The sequence below is a fragment of the Hyla sarda genome, chromosome 5, assembly GCF_029499605.1.
Source record: "Hyla sarda isolate aHylSar1 chromosome 5, aHylSar1.hap1, whole genome shotgun sequence".
Lineage (NCBI taxonomy): Eukaryota > Metazoa > Chordata > Amphibia > Anura > Hylidae > Hyla > Hyla sarda.
Genome location: NC_079193.1, coordinates 146718769 through 146743671, shown reverse-complemented (window position 1 = coordinate 146743671; position 24903 = coordinate 146718769). Strand labels below are relative to the sequence as shown.

At 47.0% G+C, this 24903-nt stretch overlaps 2 protein-coding genes across 3 annotated transcripts in view; one reads left to right on the top strand and one right to left on the bottom strand.

Moving 5' to 3' along the window:
• The first annotated feature begins 15327 nt into the window (after positions 1 to 15327).
• The window catches only part of STARD3NL (STARD3 N-terminal like), a 77986-nt gene continuing 68410 nt past the window's right edge, over positions 15328 to 24903 (top strand). The window contains exon 1 of one of the 2 annotated variants that reach the window (XM_056520467.1): positions 15328 to 15500. The gene's annotated coding sequence lies outside the window, so the exon portion shown is untranslated. The remainder of the gene's footprint in view (positions 15501 to 24903) is intronic. The other variant, XM_056520466.1, reaches the window with a different exon arrangement.
• LOC130274540 (deleted in azoospermia protein 2-like) lies at positions 16666 to 20044 on the bottom strand. The gene is made up of 2 exons (XM_056522981.1): positions 20031 to 20044; positions 16666 to 18124 (listed from the first exon to the last, which is right to left on the bottom strand). The coding sequence occupies exons 1-2, from the start codon at positions 20042 to 20044 to the stop codon at positions 16666 to 16668; spliced, it is 1473 nt and encodes a 490-aa protein (XP_056378956.1).

The following is a 24903-nucleotide window of genomic DNA, read 5'->3' as shown; positions in this document are numbered from 1 at the left end:
CATTTCTCCTCACATTATCATGGAGGGAGTCTGGCTGAGGGGACTCCAGACAAAAGGGACAGGACACCACAGATGTTAATGTAGCAAAGGGATGTAAATCTACTTAAAAAAATAGAGGCAAGTATGCTCTGCTACATTAATGTAGCAGAAGTGAGTGCTGTCTGCTATAATTATGTAGCAGAAGAACATTAATATAGAAGAGAAGAGTGGTCTCTGCTATATTGATGTAGAAGAGATGAGTGAGCTTTGCTATGTTAATGTAGCGGAGGCTATTGCATTCTGTTATGTTAATGTAACAGAGGCATTTGCACTCCACTATGTAGCATGAGCGGGCTGCTTGTTGAGCCCTGCTACATTAATGTTGCCAAAATAAGTGCACTCTGCTGCCTTAAAGGGGCTGTGGTGACCCACGGGTGTATGACGGGACCACGAGTGTAGCGGTGTGAGTGGTGGGATCAGATGGTATTAACTCCTAGTGTTCCGGAAAACCACACGCCCGGTTCCTCCGCTATCCCAGTTGCTAGTAGTGAAATGAGAGTCCACAACCAGTTATGGTCAAACGGAGGCTTTACTGAGTATAAGACAGATGGAATTATCTTCACAGCTAAGACCAAATTTCCCAGAGAGGTGGTCAGGACCCAGAACGACCTCCCAGCTTGCTGGACCAAAATACTATTAATTAAGTTGACTTGAGATTGGACTTGACTTGACTATATGCAGGACTTGATTAGTTTCAGTGACAGCAGATATTAGACTTGAGACATAATGGAATGACTGTTGCTTTTGGGGTCTTCCAGATGCTGATCACTTGCAATGAGATCTCTGGTGGTGACTGTACTCAGGTAGCAGGTGGTAAGAGCTAAGAGAATGAATTGTAATGGCCGCCCCATTATATAGTGGGGGCGGGGCTGGACTAAAGCCCATTGGTCAAGCTGTGGGTCCTAGGTTAAGCTGGTGCTCTCTGGGAGAACATGTGACAACAAATCATGTGACTGCATAACATAACATGTGACAATTTCACAGGTCCTTGAGACCTCCCACAAGTCCTGTGTACTGCCTATACATAAGGATACTGGCTAGGCATTAAAGTGATACACACAACATTATGGAACAACAGGGGGAGACCATGCAGGGGAGCCCCCAGGTCATTAAGGGACTCAACCTGACAGGGCCTACGGGTAGTGCAGGACCATGTCCTGTACTGGGACATCACAAATTGGTGCATGCACCATCTTTTTCTTCAGCTATACTCCACTAAAACAATGGACCCCATTATAATCAATGGGATCTGGTGATGCCCGTTGTGACCTGTCCCGATAACAGCTGTTAAAGGCCAACGAAAAAAAAAAGATCCTAACAGACCCGTTAGGGGTGGGTCACAACGGCAGTGTGAGAGTAGCCTAAGAAAAATCCTGCCTGTTTCTTGCAAAAACAGCGCCACTCTTATCCACAGGTTATGTCCAGTATTGTAGCTCAGCTCCATTAAAGTTAATGGGACTGAGCTGAAGTACTACGCACAACCAATGGCAGTATTTTTCTAATTCTAGACAACCTCTTTAACCCCTTAAGGACCCTCGCTTTCTGGGACTTAAGGACCCAGGACGTATCCATACGCCCGTGGGAATTTCTGTCCCCACCGCGCGCCGGGCGGGGACCGGATCGGGGTGCCTGCTGATATCGATCAGCAGGCCCCCCGTGCAAATGCCCAGGGGGGTCATCAGACCCCCCCCCATGTCGTCGATCGGCGCAAATCGCAAGTGAATTCACACTTGCGATTTGCGCGATTCGGATCTATGGTGACCCGATGACCAAGAATAGAAGGGGGATCGCGGGTATCCCTGACACCCACGATCCCCCTGAAGCGATAGGAGTGAGGTGGCAGGGGTGCCACCCCTCCTATCCCTGTTATTGGTCATCAAGACGCGATGACCAATAGCAGATCGGGGGCAGGGGGGGCTTTACTTTAGGTTTCCCCGTCCTGCCCACCCACAATAGGCGGGGCAGAACGCCGAAGCGCCGAAGTCCACTCATCCATCGGCGACGGCAGCGGGCAACGATCGACAGCGGCAGCGGGCGACGATCGACGGAAGAACAGGACGGTGACGCAGCTCCGTGGATCCTACGGAAGCCGGTGAGTTGCTTAGCAATATCTGGAGGGCTACAGTCTGAGACCACTATAGAGTGGTCTCTAAACTGTATCCCTCCAGATGTTGCAAAACCCAGAGCGCTGTTTAGCCCAGAGAGCTGTTTAGGCATGCTGGGATTTGTAGTTTTGCAACAGCTGGAGAGCTAGAGTTTGAGACCACTGCACAGTGATCTCTATACTGTCGGTCTCCAGATCTTGCAAAACTACAACTCCAAGCATGCCCACATAGTAGTTTGCTGTCTGGGCATGCTGGGATTTGCAGTTTTGCAACATCTGGAGGTCCACAGTTTGGAGATCACTGTGCAGTGGTCTCTAAACTATAGCTCTCCAGATGTTGCAAAACTGCAAATCCCACCATGCCAAACAGCAAACAGCTGTCTCATCATGCTGGGAGTTGTAGTTGTGTACCTCCAGCTGTTGCATAACTTCTTCTCCCAGCATGCCCTTCGGTGATCCTTACATGCTGGGAGTTGTAGTTATGCAACACCTGGAGGCACACTGGTTGGAAAATACTGAGTTAGGTAACTGAAGGTTTTCCAACCAGTGTGCCTCCAGCTGTTGGAAAAGCACAACTCCCAGCATGCACGGTCTGTCAGTACATGCTGGGAGTTGTAGTTTTGAAACAGCTGGAGGTTTGCCCCCCATGTGAACGTACAGGGTACATTCACACGGGCAGGTTTACAGTTAGTTTTCTGCTTCAAGTTTTGGCTGCGGCAAATTTTTCGCCGCAGCACAAAATCCTAGTGGTAAACTCACTGTAAATGCCCGTCAGTGTGAGCGTACCCTTAGAACACTACACTAACACATAATAAAGAGTAAAACACTACATATACACCCCTTACACTGTCCCCCCCCCCCCCCCCCCCCCCAATAAAAATGAAAAACGTATCATACGGCAGAGTTTCCAAAACTGAGCCTCCAACTGTTGCAAATCACCAACTCCCAGCATTTCCGGAGAGCCACTGACTGGCATGCTGGGAGTTTAGCAACAGCTGGAGGCACCCTGTTTGGGAATCACTGGCGTAGAATACCCCTATGTCCACCTCTATGCAATCCCTATGAAGTCCTCAAATGGGCATGGCGATCTTTCACTTCAGAGCCCTGTCGTATTTCAAGGAAACAGTTTAGGGTCACATATGGGGTATTTCCGTACATGGGAGAAATTGCACTACAAATTTGGGGGGCTTTTTTCCTTTTACCCCTTATGAAAAGGAAAAGTTGGGGTCTACACCAGCCTGTTAGTGTAAACATTTTTTTATTTTTTAAACTAACATGCTGGTGTTGCCCCATACTTTTTATTTTCACAAGCGGTAAAAGCAAAAAAGACCCCCAAAATTTGTAATGCAATTTCTCCTGAGATACCCCATATATGGGCATAAAATGCTCTGTGGGCACACAACAAGGCTCAGGAGTGAGAGCGCACTATGTACATTTGAGGCCTAAATTGGTGATTTGCACAGGGGTGGCTGATTTTACAGCAGTTCTGCCATAAACACAAAAAAATAAATACCCACATGTGACCCCATTTTGGAAACGACACCCCTCATGGAACGTAACAAGGGGTATAGTGAGCCTTAACACCCCACAGGTGTTTGACAAAATAGTTGGATGGGAAAATGAGAAAAAAAAATTTTTGCTAAAATGCTGGTGTTACCCTAAATTTTTCATTTTCACAAGGGAAAATAGGAAAAGCCCCCCAAAATTTGTAACCCCATTTCTTCTGAGTTAGAACATACCCCATATGTGGAGGTAAAGTGCTCTGCGGGTGCACTACAATGCTCAGAAGAGAAGGAGCGCCATTGGGATTTTGAAGAGAAAATTTGTCCGGAATTGAAGGCCACATGTGTTTACAAAGCCCCCATAGGGCCAGAACAATGGACCCCCCCCCCATGTGACCCCATTTTGCAAACTACACCCCTCACGTAATGTAATAAGGGGTGCAGTGAGCATTTATGCCCCACAGGTGTCTGACAGATTTTTGGAACAGTGATCCGTGAAAATGAAAAATTTTATTTTTCATTTGCACAGCCCATTGTTCCAAAGATCTGTCAAACGCCAGTGGGGTGTAAATGCTCACTGCACCACTTATTAAATTCTGTGAGGGGTGTAGTTTCCAAAATTGGGTCACATGTGGGGGGGGGTCGACTATTATGGCACCACGGGGGGGCTTTGTAAACACACATGGCCCCTGACTTCCATTCCAAACAAATTCTCTTTCAAAAATCTCAATGGCGCTCCTCCTCTTCTGAGCATTGTAGTGCGCCAGCAGAGCCCTTGACGTCCACACATGGGGTATTTCCATACTCAGAAGAAATGGGGTTACAAATTTTGGTGGTCATTTTCTCCTATTACCTCTTGTAAAAATGTAAAATTTGGGGAAAACACAGCATTTTAGTGAAAATTTCTTTTTTTTCATTTACACATCCAACGTTCACAAAAAGTTGTGAAATACCTGTGAGGTCTTATGGCTCACTGTGCCCCTTGTTGCATTCCTTTAGGGGTGTGGTTTCCAAATAGTATGCCCTGTGTTTTTTTTTTTTGCTGTTCTGGCACCCTAAGGGCTTCCTAAATGAGACATGCCCCCCAAACACCATTTCAGCAAAATTTGCTTTCCAAAAGTTAAATGTGACTCCTCCTCTTCTGAGCATTGTAGTTCGCCCGCAGAGCATTTTACATCCTAACATGGAGTATTTATATACTCAGAAGAGATGGGGTTACAAATTTTGGGGGGCATTTCCTCCCATTACCCTTTGTAAAAATAATAAATTAGGGGAAAAAACTGCACTTTAGTGAAAAATTTTTTTTTTTCATTTACACATCCGACTATAATGAAAAGTCGGCAAACACCTGTGGGGCGTTAAGGCTCACTGGACCCCTTGTTCCATGCCTTGAGGGGTTTAGTTTTCTGCAGTTCTGGCACCATAGGGGCTTCCTAAATGTGACATTCCCCCGAAAAACCATTTCAGCAAAATTCACTCTCCAAAATCCCATTGTCGCTCCTTCCCTTCTGAGCCCTCTACTGAGCCCGACGAACACTTGACATCCACATATGAGGTATTTCCTTACTCAAAAGAAATTGGGATACAAATTTTCTGGCGATTTTTCATCTATTACCCCTTGTAAAAATTAAAAAACTGGGTCTACAAGAACATGCGAGTGTACAAAATGAAGGTTTTGAATTTTCTCCTTCACTTTGCTGCTATTCCTGTGAAACACCTAAAGGGTTAACACACTTTCTGAATGTCGTTTTGAATACTTTGAGGGGTGCAGTTTTAATAAAGGGGTCATTTATGGGGTATTTCTAATAAGAAAGCCCTTGAAATCCACTTCAAAACTGAAGTGGTCCCTGAAAAATTCAGATTTTGAAAATTTTGTGAAAAATTGGAAAATTGCTGCTGAATTTTGAAGCCCTCTGGTGTCTTCCAAAAGTAAAAACATGTCAACTTTATGATGCAAACATAAAGTAGACATATTGTATATGTGAATCAATATATAATTTATTTGGAATATCCATTTTCCTTATAAGCAGAGAGCTTCAAAGCTAAAAAAAAATGCAAAATTTTGAATTTTTTCATCAAATTTTGGAATTTTTCACCAAGAAATGATGCAAGTATCGAGAAAATTTTACCACTAACATAAAGTAGAATATGTCATGAAAAAACTGTCTCGGAATCAGTATGAACGACGCAGGACGTAAATGTACGTCCTGGTGATGTGGTACTTACTGCACCAGGACGTACATTTACGTCCTGAGCATAGCCGCGGGCATCGGAGCGATGCCGGCATCATGCGCGGCAGGTCCCGGCTGTGGATCGCAGCCAGGGACCCGCCGGTAATGGTGGACACCCACGATCCCGCGGATGTCCGCCATTAACCCCTCAGATCAATACAGATCACGGCATCGGCAGCATTGCGGTCACTTAACAGGATGATCGGATCGCCCGCAGCGCTGTCGCGGCAATCCGATCATCCTGCACAGCAGGCAGAGGTCCCCTCACCTTGGTCCGCTGTCTTCCGGGAGTCTTCTGCTCTGATCTGCCTTCCCACAGACCAGAGCAGAAGATTACTGTCACAATCACACCCTAGAAATTTGAAAAAAACCCTCCCCCAATAAAAAACGTAAATTGTCCCATTTTCCCTATTTTACCTCCAAAAAGTGTAAAAAAATTATTTTATATACAAATTTGGTATCGCCGCATGCGTAAATATCTGAGCTATTAAAATAAAATGTAAATGATCCCGTACAGAGAACGGCGTGAACATAAAAAAAAATCCAAAATAGCTGCTTTTTTTTTTATAACATTTTATTCCAAAAAAATTAATAAAAAATGTAATAAAAGTTTTGTATAAGCAAATATAGTATTAATAAAAAGTACAGATCACGGCTCAGAAAATGAGCCCTCATACCACCACTTATACGGAAAAATGAAAAAGTTATAGGTCTTCAAAATAGGGGGATTTTAAACGTACTAATTTGGTTAAAAAGTTTGCGATTTTTTTTAAGCGCAACAGTAATAGAAAAGTGTATAATCATGGGTATCATTTTAATCGTATTGACCCAGAGAATAAAAAACACATGTCATTTTTACCATAAATTGTACGGCGTGAAAACAAAACCTTGCAAAATTGGAGTTCTCTTTTTCATTTTCCCACACAAATAGTATATTTTTGATTGCGCCATACATTTTATGGTAAAGTGAGTGATGGCATTACAACGGACAACTGGTTGTGCAAAAAACAAGCCCTCATACTAGTCTGTGGATGAAAATATAAAAGAGTTATGATTTTTGAAGGGGAGGAGGAAAAAACGAAAACGTAAAAATAAAATTGTCTTAGTCCTTAAAGGAGTAGTCCAGTGGTGACTCAGTGGTGAACAACTTAACCCCTATCCTAAGGATGGGGGATAAGTTGCAGATCGAGGGGGTCCGACCGCTGGGGGCCCCCCGCGATCTCCTGTACGGAGCCCCGACAGCCCGCGGGAAGGGGGCGTGTCAACCTCCGCACGAAGCGGCGGCCGACACGCCCCCTCAATACAACTCTATGGCAGAGCCGAAGCGCTGCCTTCGGCAATCCGGCTCTGCCATAGAGTTGTATTGAGGGGGCGTGTCGGCCGCCGCTTCGTGCAGGGGTCGACACGCCCCCTATCTGCCGAGAGCGCCTGGCCCCCGTAAAGAGAGATCGCAGGGGGCCCCAGCGGTCGGACCCCCCGCAATCTCAAACTTATCCCCTATCCTTAGGATAGGGGATAAGTTTTTCACCACTGGACTACCCCTTTAAGGTCCAAATGGGCTGAGTACTTAAGGGGTTAAGGGGTTAAAGACGTATTCCAGGAAAAAAAATATTTTTTAAATCAACTGGCTCCGGAAAGTTAAAGGAGTAGTCCGGCGCGCACTTTTTTCATTTAATTCCGTCCGGGCTGCAAAATAAAAGAAAACACACTTTCTCTTACCTGCCAACGAGCCCCCGGAGCTCCGGTACAGGTGTTCGGTCCCCGTCTGTATTCTTCTTACTTCCTGTTAGCCCGGCACATCACACGGACCTTCAGCCTATCACTGGCCGAGGCGGGACATCGCTGCGGCCGGTGATAGGCTGAAGCTCCGTGTGACTTATATATATATATATATATATATATATATATATATATATATATATATATAAAAGTTTTTTCCTGGATAACCCCTTTAATGTAGCAGAGCTGCACAATGTAGCAGAGCCGAGTGTGCTCTTCTGCATTAATGTGCCAAGTACTCTCTTCCCTCTTGTGCTAGTGGCTCCGGCTAGTGTGTGCATTTGTGAATTGCAGAAGGAACCATTGGCAAGTCCAGATCCCACCTGCAGTTTACAATCGCAAGTGTTGGCCATAGACGCTAGTACAGAAGAGAAGAGCAGCCCTGATTTAGTAAGGCTATGATCACACCATGTCCTTGTCTTTGTTTAATTATATGTTTTTCAAGAATAAACTAATCTGTTTCCCCTTTACCATGAAAAATTACCATAACTGATATATATATATATATATATATATATATATATATGTTTCCTTTTTTTTTTTTTTTTTAACTTTATATTGGTTTTATTATTTCCAACAAGGAACACAAATAAGAGAACAGGGAGAGTAATACGGTCCATCCAATGTCAAATCTTCAAGGTGTATGCAATTATGCAAATATATATAATAAGGTACAAAAAACAGTAAGGTTACAGGAGAGCAATATAGAAATCATAATGCAAAGCACTACAACTGTTCAATCCAATTAAACCACATATCAATACGTTGTTTAGAAAGTCCTCATCGTTTGGCTATGAGGCCCTCAAGGGTGAGGTTATTGCGTATTTCTGCTTTAATGGCCGGGAGGGCAGGAATGTCTGTTGACTTCCAGCACCTAGCAATCGCCGTTCGAGCCACAGTGAGAACTTGAAACAAAATTGTAATGTGTTTAGGGAGCAACAATTCTACACCCAGGGTCAACAGGGCCACCTCCGGACCCCATGGGAAGGGAACCGTGAGTAAGGAGTCAAGCAGGCTCCTCACTTGCTCCCAGAACGGTCGCAATTCGGGGCAGGACCACCAAACATGCAACAGCGACCCCTCCGCTGCCCTGCATCTCCAGCACAATGGCGGTACTAACGGGAACATTCTAGCCAATCTGACTGGGGTGTAGTACCATCTATACATGAGCTTGCGGGAAGCCTCAAAGTGAGAAGCACATCTAGAGTGTTTTTTAGGTAAAGAAAATGCTAGCTCCCACTGTTCGGAGGAGAATGTCATATTCAAGTCCCGCTCCCATTTGTCCTGAAAGGGATAACGCTCCAGGCAATCTAATCTCACTATCTCAGAGTATCCGATAGTAATGCCTTTCCGAAACGTCCCCCCATCCAGGAAATGGGATTCGTATGTCGTTTTAAGGGGAGCCACTGTAGGGAGTGCATAAAATGTCTCAGTCTAAGATATAGAAAAATGTCCTTATTAGAGATCCCATATCTAGCAACTATCGTGGAGAAAGGAAGCAGGCCATCCCCATTGACTACGTCAGAAAGGAATCTGATACCTCTAGTCACCCAGTGTCGAAAGTCAATGTCTGGTAGGTACAGACCGATTGCCTCCACAGGAACCAGGCTTATTCTAGGGGGGAGTAATCTATTGCATACTGCAGACCTACTCCATTGTCTGACTGCAGCTGCTATCGTAGAGTAGGGAGAAGAAGGCGAAGAGGTAGGATTGAAACGGAGAGTCCATAGGAAATAGAAAAGTGAAGGAGAGGACAGAAGAGATGCTTCAATACCCACCCAATGTGGCGATTCCACCTGCCACCACCACTTCTTCAATTGGTCTAATAAGACCGCATGGTAGTAAGCCCTAATATTTGGAACTCCCATACCCCCCCCCCCCCCTCTCCACAGACTGATACAGTAAGGCTGCTCTAACTCTGGATCTGTTCCCTGACCATATAAAGCGGAATACCATCCTCTGAAGTTGTGCTATATAGAAGGCCGGTATTATCACCGGCAAATTCCTAAAGAAGTATAGAATTCTGGGTAATACCATCATTTTAGCCGTGGCTATCTGCCCCGCCCAGGAGATAGGAAGTGAATTATACTGTTCCATATCCTTCCCAATTTGTGCCTTCAAGATGGAAAAATTCACTGCCACTAGGTTGTTGGGATGGGGGGTTAATGATATGCCCAAGTAAGGTATCCTCTCTGAGGCCCACCTAAAGGGAAACTGCGCTTTCAGTCTGTTCTCCAAGTCTACAGGAATGTTAAGTGCCAAGATATTGGACTTAGAAGCATTCAGGTTGTAATAGCTAGCGTGGCTGAAGTTCTCCAGTATCTCCATCACAGCTGGTAGGGAGATTTGTGGTCGGGAGAGGCACAGGATAACGTCATCGTCAAACAGGCCGATTCAGTGATCCGTGGGGCCCACTCTAATGCCGGTGATGACGGGAGATTCTCTAACCCGTTGCGCAAACGGCTCCATGACAAGGATAAAAATTATTGGGGACAGGGGGCACCCCTGTCTCGTTCCATTAGTCAGGGGAAATCCCTCGGAGAGGGCACCAAACGAGAACACTGTCGCCGAAGGTGAGGTATAGAGGGCCATGATCGCTCGCCCGAATGCAGGAGGAATGCAAAATTTAAGGAGGACCGCTCGCAGGTATCCCCAGTGTACCCGATCGAACGCCTTCTCCGCATCCAAAGAAATGAGCAGAGAAGGCGTCCGATCAGTGCGGGCCTTAGTAATCAGGCTCATAAGGCGTCTCGTGCCATCTAGGGTCTGACGTCTCTGCACAAAGCCTACCTGGTCTCTATTCACAAGGGAAGGGAGATAGATGTTAAGTCGGGATGCCAGCACCATAGCGTATAGCTTGATATCACTGTTAAGCAGCGAGATGGGCCTATAACTACTAGGGTCATCAGGAGGTTTACCTTCTTTAGGGATGGTGACTATCAAGGCCTCCAACATCTCTTTTGGAGGCTGACCGGAGTCACTAATATTGTTAAAGACCCTGGTTAGGTAGGGGGCAACTAGCATGTCGAACCTCTTATAAAAGTCATTCAGGAGACCATCTGGTCCCGGTGACTTGCCCTTTTTAAGGGAACGGATACAAGAGATCACCTCCTCCTCCGAGAAAGGCCTACTAAGGTCTTCTGTCTGGTCAGGTGACAGAGAGGGCAGAGATACAGAAGAAAGGAATGAAGAGATAGCGTCAGCAGATGGTTGGTGTGTCAAGGGGTCCTGGCGTAGGTTGTATAAGTTGCCATACTAACCAGCGAAGCAATCAGCCATTCCCTTCGGGTCAGTAAGTTTGACACCCTGCGAGTCAGTCAGGTAAGCTTTTCTGGACCTAGACATCTTCTTCTTCAACTGCTTGGCTAATGTAGAGCTAGTCTTATTTCCCTGCCAATAGTACGTAATTTTAAGCCTTCTAAGTGCCAGCTCGTGGGAGTGTAAAGACAAGGCGTGTAGTTCAGCGTGCAGTCGTGTGAGGTCAGCAGCAGTAGCAGGTGAGAAGCATTCTTTGTTATGTCTATGTAACTCAGCTATCCTCTGTTGCAGTTTCAAAGTCCTGGACACTCTCTCTTTTCGCTCATGTGCCATCTGGCTAATGAAATGGCCCCTAATGGTAGCCTTAAAGGCGCACCACAAGGTAGTGTCTGCCACAGATCTATCATCATTAATCTGGAAAAAGGCGGGGATAACTGCAGCTGTGGCTTCAGCATACTCAGGATTGTGCAAGATCATGGGGTTAAGTCGCCAGACCGAAACTGGGTGGTGAGTGTACGCCTCCCTGATAGAGATACTAATGGGGGAGTGATCAGACCACTCCAACGGCATAATCGTAGTCTGTGCTATCAAAGGGAGCAGAGATCTAGACACCAAGGTGTAATCTATGCGGGAGTAGGTCCTATGTGCAGTAGAATAAAATGTAAAGTCTTTCTCAGTAGGATGGGTCACCCTCCACGCATCATACAACCCAAAGGCAGAGATCATAGAAAAAAAGCTAGTCGGGCCCGACCTAGTGGGCACAGCTGTAGTGTCAACCTGCGGCCACATTGACATATCCGTGTGACCTATTGCCACTTTCCCCACCTGACGTAGGAGTGATTTAAGGAACACACACTGACGGCGATTAGGTGCATACAGAGCCACCAGCGTGTATGGCACACCATTGAGCGTGCATGTTAAAATTATATATCTGCCGTCAGTGTCAATCTGAGTATGTTGTACAGAAAAAGCCACCGAGTCCCGTATGGCAATGACCACCCCCCTCTTCTTGTGCTGGGCGTGAGAGTGAAGCATGTGGGGGTACCTAGAATGTTTTAGACGTCCGGCATCTTCTACATTTAAATGGGTTTCTTGCAGGGAGAGCACATCGGCACGCAGACGCTTGGCTTCATGCCATACACGGGAGCGCTTGAATGGCGAGTTCAATCCTCTAACATTAATAGAGACTAAGTTAAGTACCATTGCAAGACATAGGAAAAATCACATTCACCGCTGGTAACTTCACAACAGTAATAAACACCAGCATTAGGAACCTCGGTTCTTTTGTGCAAATACAATCGTCAGGGCTTGAGGACATGTACCTTAATGATTTAGACAGGACAGACCAACAAACAGGGGTAAAACACAGAAAAGAGGAGAACAAGAACAGGGAAATCACAGGAACACAAAGAGCAATGAAGGCCATGTGGTAAGCCTCAATGGGGGACAGGAGAAATCGTAATGTCCGCAGCTGGGCCTGCAGAAAGAAACCCGTCCAGAAAGTACCTAGCAAAAGGCACAAAGAGGCTAAGTAGGACCATAAAGACTGTACCAGTTCCAGTCGCAGTAACCAGTAGCAAATAGTCCACACAACATAGGGAAAAACCAGAGATCACAGCACCATCACATCACTTAGGATTCTTTCGCTTGCGGTTGGTGACCACACTCCATTCCTCCTCTACTGCAGGGATGGGAGAAGTTCCAGCGGCCCGCAGGGACGGTGAAGTAGCAGGTAAATTCCATTCAATGCATAGGCGCTCCAACTCGGCTGGCGTGGACACCACTTTCTTAGTGCCCTCATGAGTAACAATCATCTTGACTGGAAAACCCCACTTGTAGGGGATCCCTTGCTCCCGCAGCACTTTAGCTCCAGCACTGAATTCCCGTCGCCTGGCAAGAGTGGCCGCCGAGAGATCCGTGTATAATTACAGGGCAGCAAATCGTTCAGGCAGGTCAGAGGCAGTACGAGCAGCTTGCATAAGTTGGTCTTTAATGTGGAAAAAGTGCATTCGGAGAATCACATCACGCGGCACAGAGCTGGGGAGAGACTTCAGCTTAGGCAGTCTGTGCACCCTGTCTATGAGCAAATCAAGAGCATTGGCATGAGGAAGAAGCAAGGTGAAGAAGTTGGTTAGGTAGTCATGTAGGTCATCCGTTTTGACAGACTCCGGCACCCCTCTAACTCTAAGATTATTACGGCGGGAGCGGTCCTCCACATCCGCAAGCTTCAATTTAAGGGTCAGCACCTCATCCTCCAAGGAGTTAGTCACATCCACCACTGCATTATGCGAGGCCGTGAGCTCCGCCATTTTAGTCTCAATATGAGAGGTACGGTGCCCTATATTAGCAAGTTTAGTCTGTATGCTTGTAACCGCCGTTTGCAGGTCAGCCTGTATGGAGCGTTTCAGTTCTGATAACAAGCCTCTCATGACTTGCTCTGTGAGTGGGGCTTGGGCAACACCCTCAGTATCCCTCCTAAACAGACCCCCTGGCGGTTGCTTATCTGGAGGCACAGGAGAGAGTCGTACCTGAGGGGAGCCGGGCAGCGCTGCAGAGCCGCCAGGAGCAGACAGAGCCGCGGATGCTGGAGCCAGGTAATGATCGCTGCTTGCTCTGGAGGAGGCCGAAGCTGGAGAGGCACTCCCCGCCGACGGTGATGCCGATCCACTCGCAGAGGGCACTCCAGCCTGCTGAGGCGGGAGGACCGCCGTGCCATCTTGGGTGATCTCTGCAGCGGGGAAGAATGCCGTAAGTTTCATGGGGCTTTTCTTCTTGTTTCCCCTTGTACGGGTCATGGTTCCGCTGACAGGTAGTTCCCCAACCGGTGGCAGTCCGTGAGGAGCAGATTAGGCAGGTACAGACGCTGTGAAGCCGCTAGCAAGCCCAGAGGAGAGCGGAGCACAGGGATTATGCGACCGCCGCCATGCGCTGCAGGACACCCCCCCTCGTTTCCTTTTTTTTTTGTTTCTGTGCACAATAACGCTGTTGACTTAGTTTTTTTTTTATATATATAGTTAAACTAAACACAATGTAATGGAGACAAAGACCCATATATGAAGGGTGCTCTTCCATGCTACACTAGGGTCTCTGGCTAATGCTTAAAATAATGGAAATTCTAGGTCCCCCCCCCCCCCCCCCTGCATTTTGCAAATGCATACACTAGCTAGAGCCACTAGGACAGCAGGGAAAAGAGCGCTTTCCACATTAATAGGCAAGGGGGCCCTTGCCTCTACTACAGTAACATAGCAAAGTGCAATCGTCTCTGCTATATATAGTATTAACGTAGTAGATCACATTCCTCTTTACTACATTAACGCAGAGTGCATGGAAAGGTTCTGCAACAGTGTATGGGGATTATAAGAGGTTCTGCAGCAGCAAATGGGAAGCTTAAATGGGCACTGTCAGATACAAAAACTTGTGATATGTTGTAAACCAATAGGTTTTGCAATTGCTTTCAATAGAAAATGTTCAGTATTTCTGAAAAAGCCAGTCAAACAACTGCTTGGACACACACTAGTCCTGCTGTGTCCATGCATCATCACCTATATCATGGACACACTTCCTTGATTGACAGCTGTGAGCGCAGGGGTCACAGCTGAAGGAAAAATCCTCCCACTGTCAGCTTGTTTCCCGCTACTTTCAGTGAGGACAAGCTGGGAGTTATAGTTTTGCTAATGCCAGGGGAGATGTGAACAGACAGCATACTGAGGGAGGGGGCGGAGACCTGCACAGTGAGGCCACGCCCGCTCCCTTTGAGAGGACTTCAGACTAGAGAGCTAAATTAAAAGTGTAATAAAAAAATAAATAAAGGGGATAGACATATACAAATTAGATGTACATGGTCAGGATTAGGTACTGAATGATATATTTAAAAAAATAAGTTTTTGTTGGATCTGACGAGTACACTATAAGGGTTTTTGCAACCATGTGTTTGTAAGAGGTTCTGCAGCAGTACATGGGAATTTGCAAGAGGTTCTGCAGCATTACATGGAGATTTCAAGAGCATCTTCTATGTTCATTTTCTGTGCCTGTGATAACTGATCACAACGCCTCTCCTCTCGGGGATGATGGGAGTGCTCTGACTGTAAAGAGGCAGCGTTACTCATAGCAATCATATTCCAGTATTTATTTCCAGGTTGGAGGTTTCTATGGGCAACACAACATTTTCTTCCATGAGTTTGGCAGCTAGCGTGCCTTTAGGGTTATGACAGGAAAGCTATTGGCTACACAAGTATGCTTGACATCCCCCTCCTCCCCCTCCCAGCTCTGTGCAAAGTTTTCTGTGAGGTACAAGATCAGTTTGGCTGCAGCACAGCAAATAGGAGAGAGAGGGCGTGCCGCCGCTCAGCGAATCAGCAACTGGCTTCTACGTCAGCTACCCTGATGTGGTTGGTGTTTGTCCCAGTTTTCTACGAGCTCGCAGAAAACGTTAGAACACCGGGATGTGACTGCAGTGTAAACCTCTGACAGGCCGGATATAGACGAGAGAAAACAACGGGAGGGAGCTGGGAGAGGCGGAGGAGCATACTACCTGCAGGTCATGGCCCTGTGCCCCTGCCTGTGACTGGGATGAGCAGTGTGTATCTGGTAAGAGAGAGCTGACATACTGAGGAGAGTGTATATACTTGGGGAACTAATAAACTGAGGAGAGCCTATATACTGGGGAGAGCTTATATACTGGCGAGAGCTTATATACTGGGGAGAGCTTATATACTGGGGAGAGCTTATATACTGGGGAGAGCTTATATACTGGGGAGAGCCTGTATACTGGGGAGAGCTTATATACTGGGGAGAGCCTATATACTGGGGAGAGCATATATACTGGGGGAGCTTATATACTGGGGAGAGCTTATATACTGGGGAGAGCTTATATACTGGGGAGAGCCTGTATACTGGGGAGAGCCTGTATACTGGGGAGAGCCTATATACTGGGGAGAGCCTATATACTGGGGAGAGACTATATACTGGGGGAGCTTATATACTGGGAGAGCCTATATACTGGGAGAGCTTATATACTGGGGAGAGCTTATATACTGGGGGGAGCTTATATACTGGGGAGAGCCTATATACTGGGGAGAGCTTATATACTGGGGAGAGCTTATATACTGGGGAGAGCTTATATACTGGGGAGAGCCTATATACTGGGGAGAGCCTATATACTGGGGAGAGACTATATACTGGGGGAGCTTATATACTGGGAGAGCCTATATACTGGGAGAGCTTATATACCGGGGAGAGCTTATATACCGGGGAGAGCTTATATACCGGGGAGAGCTTATATACTGGGGAGAGCTTATATACTGGGGAGAGCATATATACTGGGGAGATCCTATATACTGGGGGAGCTTATATACTGGGAGAGCCTATTTACTGGGGAGAGCCTATTTACTGGGGAGAGCCTATTTACTGGGGAGAGCCTATATACTGGGGAGAGCCTATATACTGGGGAGAGCCTATATACTGGGGAGAGCTTATATATACCGGGGAGAGCCTATATATACCGGGGAGAGCCTATATATACCGAGGGAGAGCCTATGTACTGGGAAGTGCTTGTATATTGGGGAGAACTGATATACTGGGGCAAGTTGACATATTAGAAAGATCTGATACACTGGTAATGGCTGATACTGGTGCTGACAAACTGGAGAGAGCTTATATACTGAAGATAATATATTGGGAAGAGCTGGGACTGGAGCTGATACACTGGGGAGATCTGACACTGGTGCTGATATACTTGGGATATCTGGTACTGCTACTGGTGCGGATACTGGTGCTGATAAACTGGGGAGATCTGATACTGGCGCTGATACTTGTGCTGATACACTGGGGAGATCTGATACTGATACACTGGGGACGTCTGATGCTGATACACTGGGGAGATCTGGTGCTGATACACTGGGGAGATCTGGTGCTGATACACTGGGGAGATCTGGTGCTGATACACTGGGGAGATCTGGTGCTGATACACTGGGGAGATCTGGTGCTGATACACTGGGGAGATCTGGTGCTGATACTGGTGCCGATACACTGGGGAGATCTGGTGCTGATACACTGGGGAGATCTGGTGCTGATACTGGTGCTGATACACTGGGGAGATCTGGTGCTGATACTGGTGCTGATACACTGGGGAGATCTGGTGCTGATACTGGTGCTGATACACTGGGGAGATCTGGTGCTGATACTGGTGCTGATACACTGGGGAGATCTGGTGCTGATACACTGGGGAGATCTGGTGCTGATACACTGGGGAGATCTGGTGCTGATACTGGTGCCGATACACTGGGGTGATCTGGCGCCGGTACACTGGGGAGATCTGACGCCGGTACACTGGGGAGATCTGACGCCGGTACACTGGGGAGATCTGACGCCGGTACACTGGGGAGATCTGACGCCGGTACACTGGGGAGATCTGACGCCGGTACACTGGGGAGATCTGGCGCCGGTACACTGGGGAGATCTGGCGCCGGTACACTGGGGAGATCTGGCGCCGGTACACTGGGGAGATCTGGCGCCGGTACACTGGGGAGATCTGGCGCCGGTACACTGGGGAGATCTGGCGCCGGTACACTGGGGAGATCTGACGCCGGTACACTGGGGAGATCTGACGCCGGTACACTGGGGAGATCTGGCGCCGGTACACTGGGGAGATCTGGCGCCGGTACACTGGGGAGATCTGGCGCCGGTACACTGGGGAGATCTGGCGCCGGTACACTGGGGAGATCTGGCGCCGGTACACTGGGGAGATCTGGCGCCGGTACACTGGGGAGATCTGGCGCCGGTACACTGGGGAGATCTGGCGCCGGTACACTGGGGAGATCTGACGCCGGTACACTGGGGAGATCTGACGCCGGTACACTGGGGAGATCTGGCGCCGGTACACTGGGGAGATCTGGCGCCGGTACACTGGGGAGATCTGGCGCCGGTACACTGGGGAGATCTGGCGCCGGTACACTGGGGAGATCTGGCGCCGGTACACTGGGGAGATCTGGCGCCGGTACACTGGGGAGATCTGACGCCGGTACACTGGGGAGATCTGACGCCGGTACACTGGGGAGATCTGGTGCTGGTACACTGGGGAGATCTGACGCGGGTACACTGGGGAGATCTGACGCTGGTGCTGGTACACTGGGGAGATCTGGTGCTGGTACACTGGGGAGATCTGGTGCTGGTGCTGGTACACTGGTGGGGGGGGGTCTTGGTAAGAGAGGAGACTGTAAACAAAATGGTGAATCTGATGAAAAAACTATAAAGACCATTGTAACCCATGTCACCTATACTATTAGTCTGTATCAGCTGGTTGGTCAGGGTGACGCTGGTGACAGATTCCATTTAATGAAAAATTGAACGGAAGGGTCTGAATACTTATATCAATGCATATTTGGCTTTTTTATTTTCAATAAATTAGCCTAGATTCTTAACATTCTGTACTCACTTAGTCATTATGGGGTATTGAGGGAAGAATAATGGGGAAAACAATACCAAGCATAGCAAAATGTGCAGAAAAGTGAAATGGTCTGAAAACTTTCCGAATATATTGTACGTTTGGTTCCTGCAGACTGTCTGGTGTGGATCTTTGTGCTAAACCAGTTATTAAAATGCCCTGCACCTTTAGAAGATTCAAGCTATTTTGTGACATTGCTTCTGAGTGCAGGTTGCTGTCAATTGTTCTGGGTACTCCGCTGACACACCTGCAGAGCAGTAGAGAGGTATTTAATTTTGCTATTGCTTCTCTTCTTTATTTTTGCATTGCTGTTCCACATAAAAAGGCATGCATCTTATACATAAAGATATGATGGCATTGCATTGTGTACACCCACACATATCATGTATGTGTCTCATCCGTTCTCATATGATGACGGTAGGTTAGACCAAGAAATGGGCCATTGCACGCTTAGTGGGACATAAATCACTAAATGAAAGTGCATGGATTAAATAGGATTTAGGTTAAGTCTGTAAATCAGCGGTTTCTGACAATCTACAATACAGAATGCATGCTGGGAGTTGTAGGTTTGCAGCAGCTGGGGACCACTGCTGTGAATGGAAGAGTTGAAGCTGAATAGTGGGATGAATATGGTGCATATGGTACACTACAAATTACTTGATCCTGTATAGACATATAGAAGATAGCTTAATAGATGAATAAAGAAGTGGTTGAAGTAACATTCGAACAACAGCTGTTGCGTCTTAAAGAAGTACTCCGGTGCGTCTTTTTAAACCCTATGTGCCCGGGCTGTCAAGCGAAACAAAACAAACTTTACTCTCCTTCCCACGTCCCCCCGTTGGTCTGATATCGACGTCCCGTTCCCTGACTTCTTCCTGTAAGTCGAAGAGTCACATGACGCTCAGCGTATCACCGGCCGTAGGGGGACACTGCTGCGGCCGGTGAGCGTCATGTGACTCTTCGACTTACAGGAAGCAGAAGAAGTCGGGGACCGGAGAACGGGACATCGATATCAGTGCAACGGGGGGAACTTAGAAAGGTGAGTTAAAGTTTGTTTTGTTTCGCTTGGCAGCCAGCGCACAGAGGGTTAAAAAAATGCAACGGAGTACTCCTTTAATTACTTTGTAATACTCCTTTCAGTATCCTTATCTTTAATAAACAATGTTCTTCAGTTAGCTTGACCTTTTGAAAAATGTAACAAGTGATCTCAAGTGTTTTTGGTAAGTGTCCTCAAAAAGTCAGGGAACTGTCTCCCCACTGCCTCTTACTGGTGGTTGCCACCTTTTTAGTCACTAACTATCAAACTGTGGCCTTCCAGATGTCTCAAAACTTCAACTCCCAGCATGCTCGGACAGCCAACGGCTGTCCGAGCATGCTGGGAGTTGAAGTTTTGCAACATTTGGAGGGCCACAGTTTGAGACCACTGGGCCATAAAAGAGCCCTGAGACAAGACCAAGCATTATGAGTCTTGGAATTTGTTAGGAAAAAATAATTGGCCAGCTGCCACCAAGCTTTTGGGAAGCCCGGTTTGCAGCTTTAAGTGGATGGTGTGTCTATTTCTAGGTTAGGACCCAGGTAGACAATACCTAACTTTTTAGTTTATTTTATTTTAATTCCTACTTTAGTATTATTGTCAGTCAAGTACAGAAGTCAAGTATTCTGTCTCAAAAATTTACCTTATTTTGTTCATCTCTGGTTATTATAATACGAACCAATGAGGGGCAGGGCTGCAAAGACAAGGGGCTACAATGTCCTCCACATGGGATATACCCTGGTCACCCATTCACATTTAAAAGCTTCCTATGTATCACAAGTAGTGGAACACTTCTATTTAGCCATATAGCCAAGAATGTTCACACTGAGGAGTTGACAAGGAAAAGTTCCTCACTTATTTCCTTTTTGGGCTCCATGGTAAATAGAGCAGAAATGATGTGGAATCGGTGCTTATTTTCCTGGCAGGTTGCTGTGGAAAAAAGTGCTGGAAACAAGGAAAAGTAACACTATTGGTATTCAGTTAAGCTATAGTTATCCTATACATTTACAGTACAACTGGGGCACTTGGGGGCAGCTGCCCGGGCCACTCTCATCTCCTCCTGTTGCCCCACTGGACCACCAAGCACAAGCCGTCCCTCAGCAGGAGCCAAGGCCTCCTGGGACTGTCACATGGCTCTATGTCACTACTGAAAGACAACTGGGGCTCTGTAATCTGGCGGGGTTACAGGAGAAGACAGGAGTAGTCTGGGTGAATGTCCCCAGTGCACCCGCTGGACTGTAAGTATACAGAATCTACATCACAGTGCCAGGGAAGCCACTTTTCCTTTAAAAATGGGGATTCTGCTTGCAGATTAAACTCAAAGAATGAACATATTCATTCATTCTGTGGGTCAATTTCTGCAGCAAAATTTTTCGGCACTGAAATCAGCAGAAGACCCATTCACACCGACGATTAGGTTCATGCAACTGAATCCTTGAGCACAATTCCTCTCGTGGCAATTCCGTAGCGTGAATATTTCCTTAAGGATATGTTTATAGATAAAGCCTACATTACTCATGTGGAGTCCCAGTACCAAAGATCCTGTGGGCTGTGGATCTCCTCAGGCATGCCTGCTGCTCCTGTGATGGGCCCACTGTTCTATTGTTTACTGTGTTTATGCACTTTGCTCTATTTATTGTATTCTTATATTATATGTGCACGGTACCCTTAAGAAGGAGATGCAGAGTGACCAGGTGATCCCTGTTACCCAATGTGAACCCCAAATTGTCCTGTATATAGTGAAGGGGGGAAGAATTGCCCCAGTTTTGTCTAGGCTCTGTTGAGTTAAGACCTTGTTCTGTGCAGAGCCCCATGTGAGCTACAGTGTGGAAAGGAGTTGGAACAAGTGTGAGGTGATACCAAGAGAAGCCTGAAGAAAAGCCCTAAACAAATCAGCCCCACCATTCTGCAAGAGTTCCCTGTTGGTGAGTCATACCCTGGCGGTGTCAGTAATTGGACCTTAGCAGAGCCCTAGTCAGTGTGGGATATCTCTTAATCTCCATGTCTCCAGTCTAATTCAAGTGGGTGGAAAGCACCATAAGTCCCAGCAAGGAAACAGGGCAACAGGTTACACTGAATCCCTTCTACTGTATTCCGTACTTTGAGTGTGGTACCATCTACTCCGGCCTCATTAATAGACAGTCAGTGTGTTTCTTGCCCCGTGCCTGGCCCAGGAGAAGCTGTCTCCACCTCAGACCGTGTATAGGCTAACGGTGCCCTGGCATCATGACCATTGAGGCATGGGCAGAGCTTAGTGACGTCACCACTGCTGTTCTCTAGCAGTGGGACCCAGCAAAGAACAGCAGCGGTGATGTCACTAAGCTCCCCCATAGCTCCAAGCCGGCCTGGAGCTGAAGATACCGGAGAAGATTTCCAAAGAACGACTGCACGGAACAGGACAAGGTAAGTACTGTTGTCATCTGTACCGACACTGGTGACAGATTTCCTTTTAAAAGGAACCTGTCACCTTTGTCCTTCTGCTCATAACAACGTACTATGAGACATTGCAGCTTTTCAGATAAATGATAGTTTAACCCCTTAAAGGAGTAGTCCAGTGGTGATTCAGTGGTGAGCAACTTATCCCCTATCCTAAGGATAGGGGATAAGTTGCAGATCGCGGGGGGTCCGACCCCTGGGGCCCCCCGCGATCTCCTGTACGGAGCCCCGACAGCCCGCTGGAAGGGGGCGTGTCGACCTCCGCACGAGGCGGCGGCCGACACGCCCCCTCAATACAAGTCTATGGCAGAGCCGAAGCGCTGCCTTCGGCAATCTCCGGCTCTGCCATAGAGATGTATTGAGGGGGCGTGTCGGCCACCGCCTCGTGCGGGGGTCGACACCCGCTATCTCGGCGGAGAGCCGGGGCCCCGTACAGAGAGATCGCAGGGGGCCCCAGCGGTCGGACCCCCCGCGATCTCAAACTTATCCCCTATCCTTAGGATAGGGGACAAGTTTTTCACCACTGGACTACCCCTTTAAGGACACAGCCCATTTTGCCCCTAGAACACAACTAATTTTCATTTTTGCATTTTCGTTATTCGTTAACTTTTTTAAGTTTCATCCACAGACCCAGATGAAAGCTTATTTGCACAACCAATGGTACTTTGTATAGAAACCTTTCATTTCGCCATAAAATGTACGGCAAAACAAAAAAAAATATTATTTGTAGGGGGAAATTGATATGAAAACCGCAATTGTCTGACCCCCTATAACTTTTTTATTTCTCCACATACGGGACTGCATGAGGGCTCATTTTTTTGGGCGGTAATCGATAGTTTTTATCAATGCCATTTTTGCTTTGATGGGGCTTTTTGATCGCTTTTTATTTTCTGATATATGATGTGGCCAAAAATCAGCATTTTTTGTCATTTAGTAGGGATCGACCGATATCAATTTTTTTAGGACCGATACCGATAATCTGTGGACTTTAAGGCCGATAGCTGATAACTTATACCTATATTCCGGTATAAGTCATCGGCTATTTCAGCAAACCCCCCCCCGGCCCCGCTGCAGATCAATGATCTAAAGCGGGCTCTTTAAATCGATGAACTGCAGCGGCTTTTGCTGGGCCATAGACGACCATCACCACCCGCTTCTCTCTCCCTGTCTGTCCTGGGGTCCTCCCTAGTCCAACCACCGCCGCTGCCCCATTGCCTCCCCCATCCCTGGTTTTATAATTACCTGTTCCCGGGGCCCGGGTCCGCGATACTTCTGGCTCCGGCGGCGTCCTGAGCTGTCACTGTGCGCACTGGCGGTGATGTCGCATTGAGGATGTCACTCGTCATTGCGCAGCGCACAGTGTAATGCAGGCCGCCGCAGGAGCCAGAAGTAGCGCGGACCCCGGGAACAGGTAATTATAAAACCGGGGATGGTGGAGGCAAAGGGGCAGCGGCGGCAGCGGTCTCTGGCCGGGGAGGTGCGGTGGGGGGGCGGGGCATTATCGGCTTATTGGCAAGGTAATTGCCAATACCGATAACGTCCAAAATCGTGAATATCGGCCGATAATATCGGCCAAACCGATAATCGGTCGATCCCTATCATTTAGTATATTTTTGCATTTCTGCCATTCAGGACCATGCAAAATCCTAAACATTATGTCCCAGATTTATCAAACTGTGTGAGAATAAAAGTGGAGAGATTTTCCCACAGCAACCAATCACAGCTCAGCTTTCATTTTACCAGAGCTCGTTAATTGAGCTGTGATCGGTTGCACCACTCCACTTTTTCTCTCACGGCGTTGGATAAATCTGGGCCTATATTTTAATAGTTTGGACAATTACACACGCTGGGATAACAAATATGTTTATTATTTTGATGTATTTGGGGGGGGGGGTAAAAAGGAAAAAGAAGAGTGATTTTATCTTTTATTAATGGAAGGGTTTTATATTATATTTCTACTTTTTAAATGCAAAATTGAATTCATTGTATAATGAATGCATTTTTTTTATTTGATTGCATTGAGTGTGTAATGCTATGCTAGTATTTTACAGTAAGATCGGCACTCCACTGATACAACGCTAAAGCCTGGCTTGGTGTATCAGAAATGTGCCAGCTGAAGGCAGGTAAGGGGAGCCTCATCTGGGGGATGGGTGTCCAATAACCCCCCTGAGCTAGCTGGCATCTATGATATAGTACTTTTAAACGGTGTGATCTGCATTGATCAGAGTCTAAGGGTATGTTCACACTGCGGAATTCCGCCAGTAGAATTCCGCGCTGTGAACATTATCATGAGTGTGAATGGGTCTTCCGTAAGACCCGATCACACTGCGGAATTTCAGGGGCGAACAATTTCACCGCTGAAATTGTTCCGTGCAAAGAAAGAGCATGTTCATTATTTGCGCAGAATTCCGTGAGTACTGCATAGCTGTCAATGGTGACGACGCAGTGCACCATGGTCCTACCGCCGAAGTATCTTCGCTGGTGGCCGCCTGATGGAGATTCTGCTCACGGAATTCCGCTAGTGGAAAATCTGCAGTGTGAACATACCCCAACAGGTTAATAAAGGGGGGGGGGAGAGAGAGCTTATTCCCGTCATTAGTTGTGAGTTGCTGACACGAATAGTAGCTGTAACTCACCACTATGTAAATGCGTGATTTCAAAGTCACTTAACACACAAGGGTGTAAATGTTCACTCTGGAGAGTTAAAGGGGTACTCCAGTGGAAAACTTTTTTTTTTTTTTTTTTTTTAAATCAACTGATGCCAGAAAGTTAAGCACATTTGTAAATTACTTCTATTAAAAAATCTTAATCCTTCCAGTACTTATTAGCGGCTGTATACTACAGAGGAAGTTCTTTTCCTTTCTTTTCCAGCCAAGACGCTAGAGAAAGTGTGATGGTGCAAGGGTTAAGGCCACCAGACCTCTGGGTATTCACTGCTAGTCCCAGCAAGTCACCAAATTAACCCTTAGATAAACATGTTTCCACCAGAGCTGCCTTCAGAAAGGTGAGCTCATATATTTAGAGATCAAAGACCAGAGCTGATTAATTTAACATTTAATCTGATAAAAGGTATCACAGTG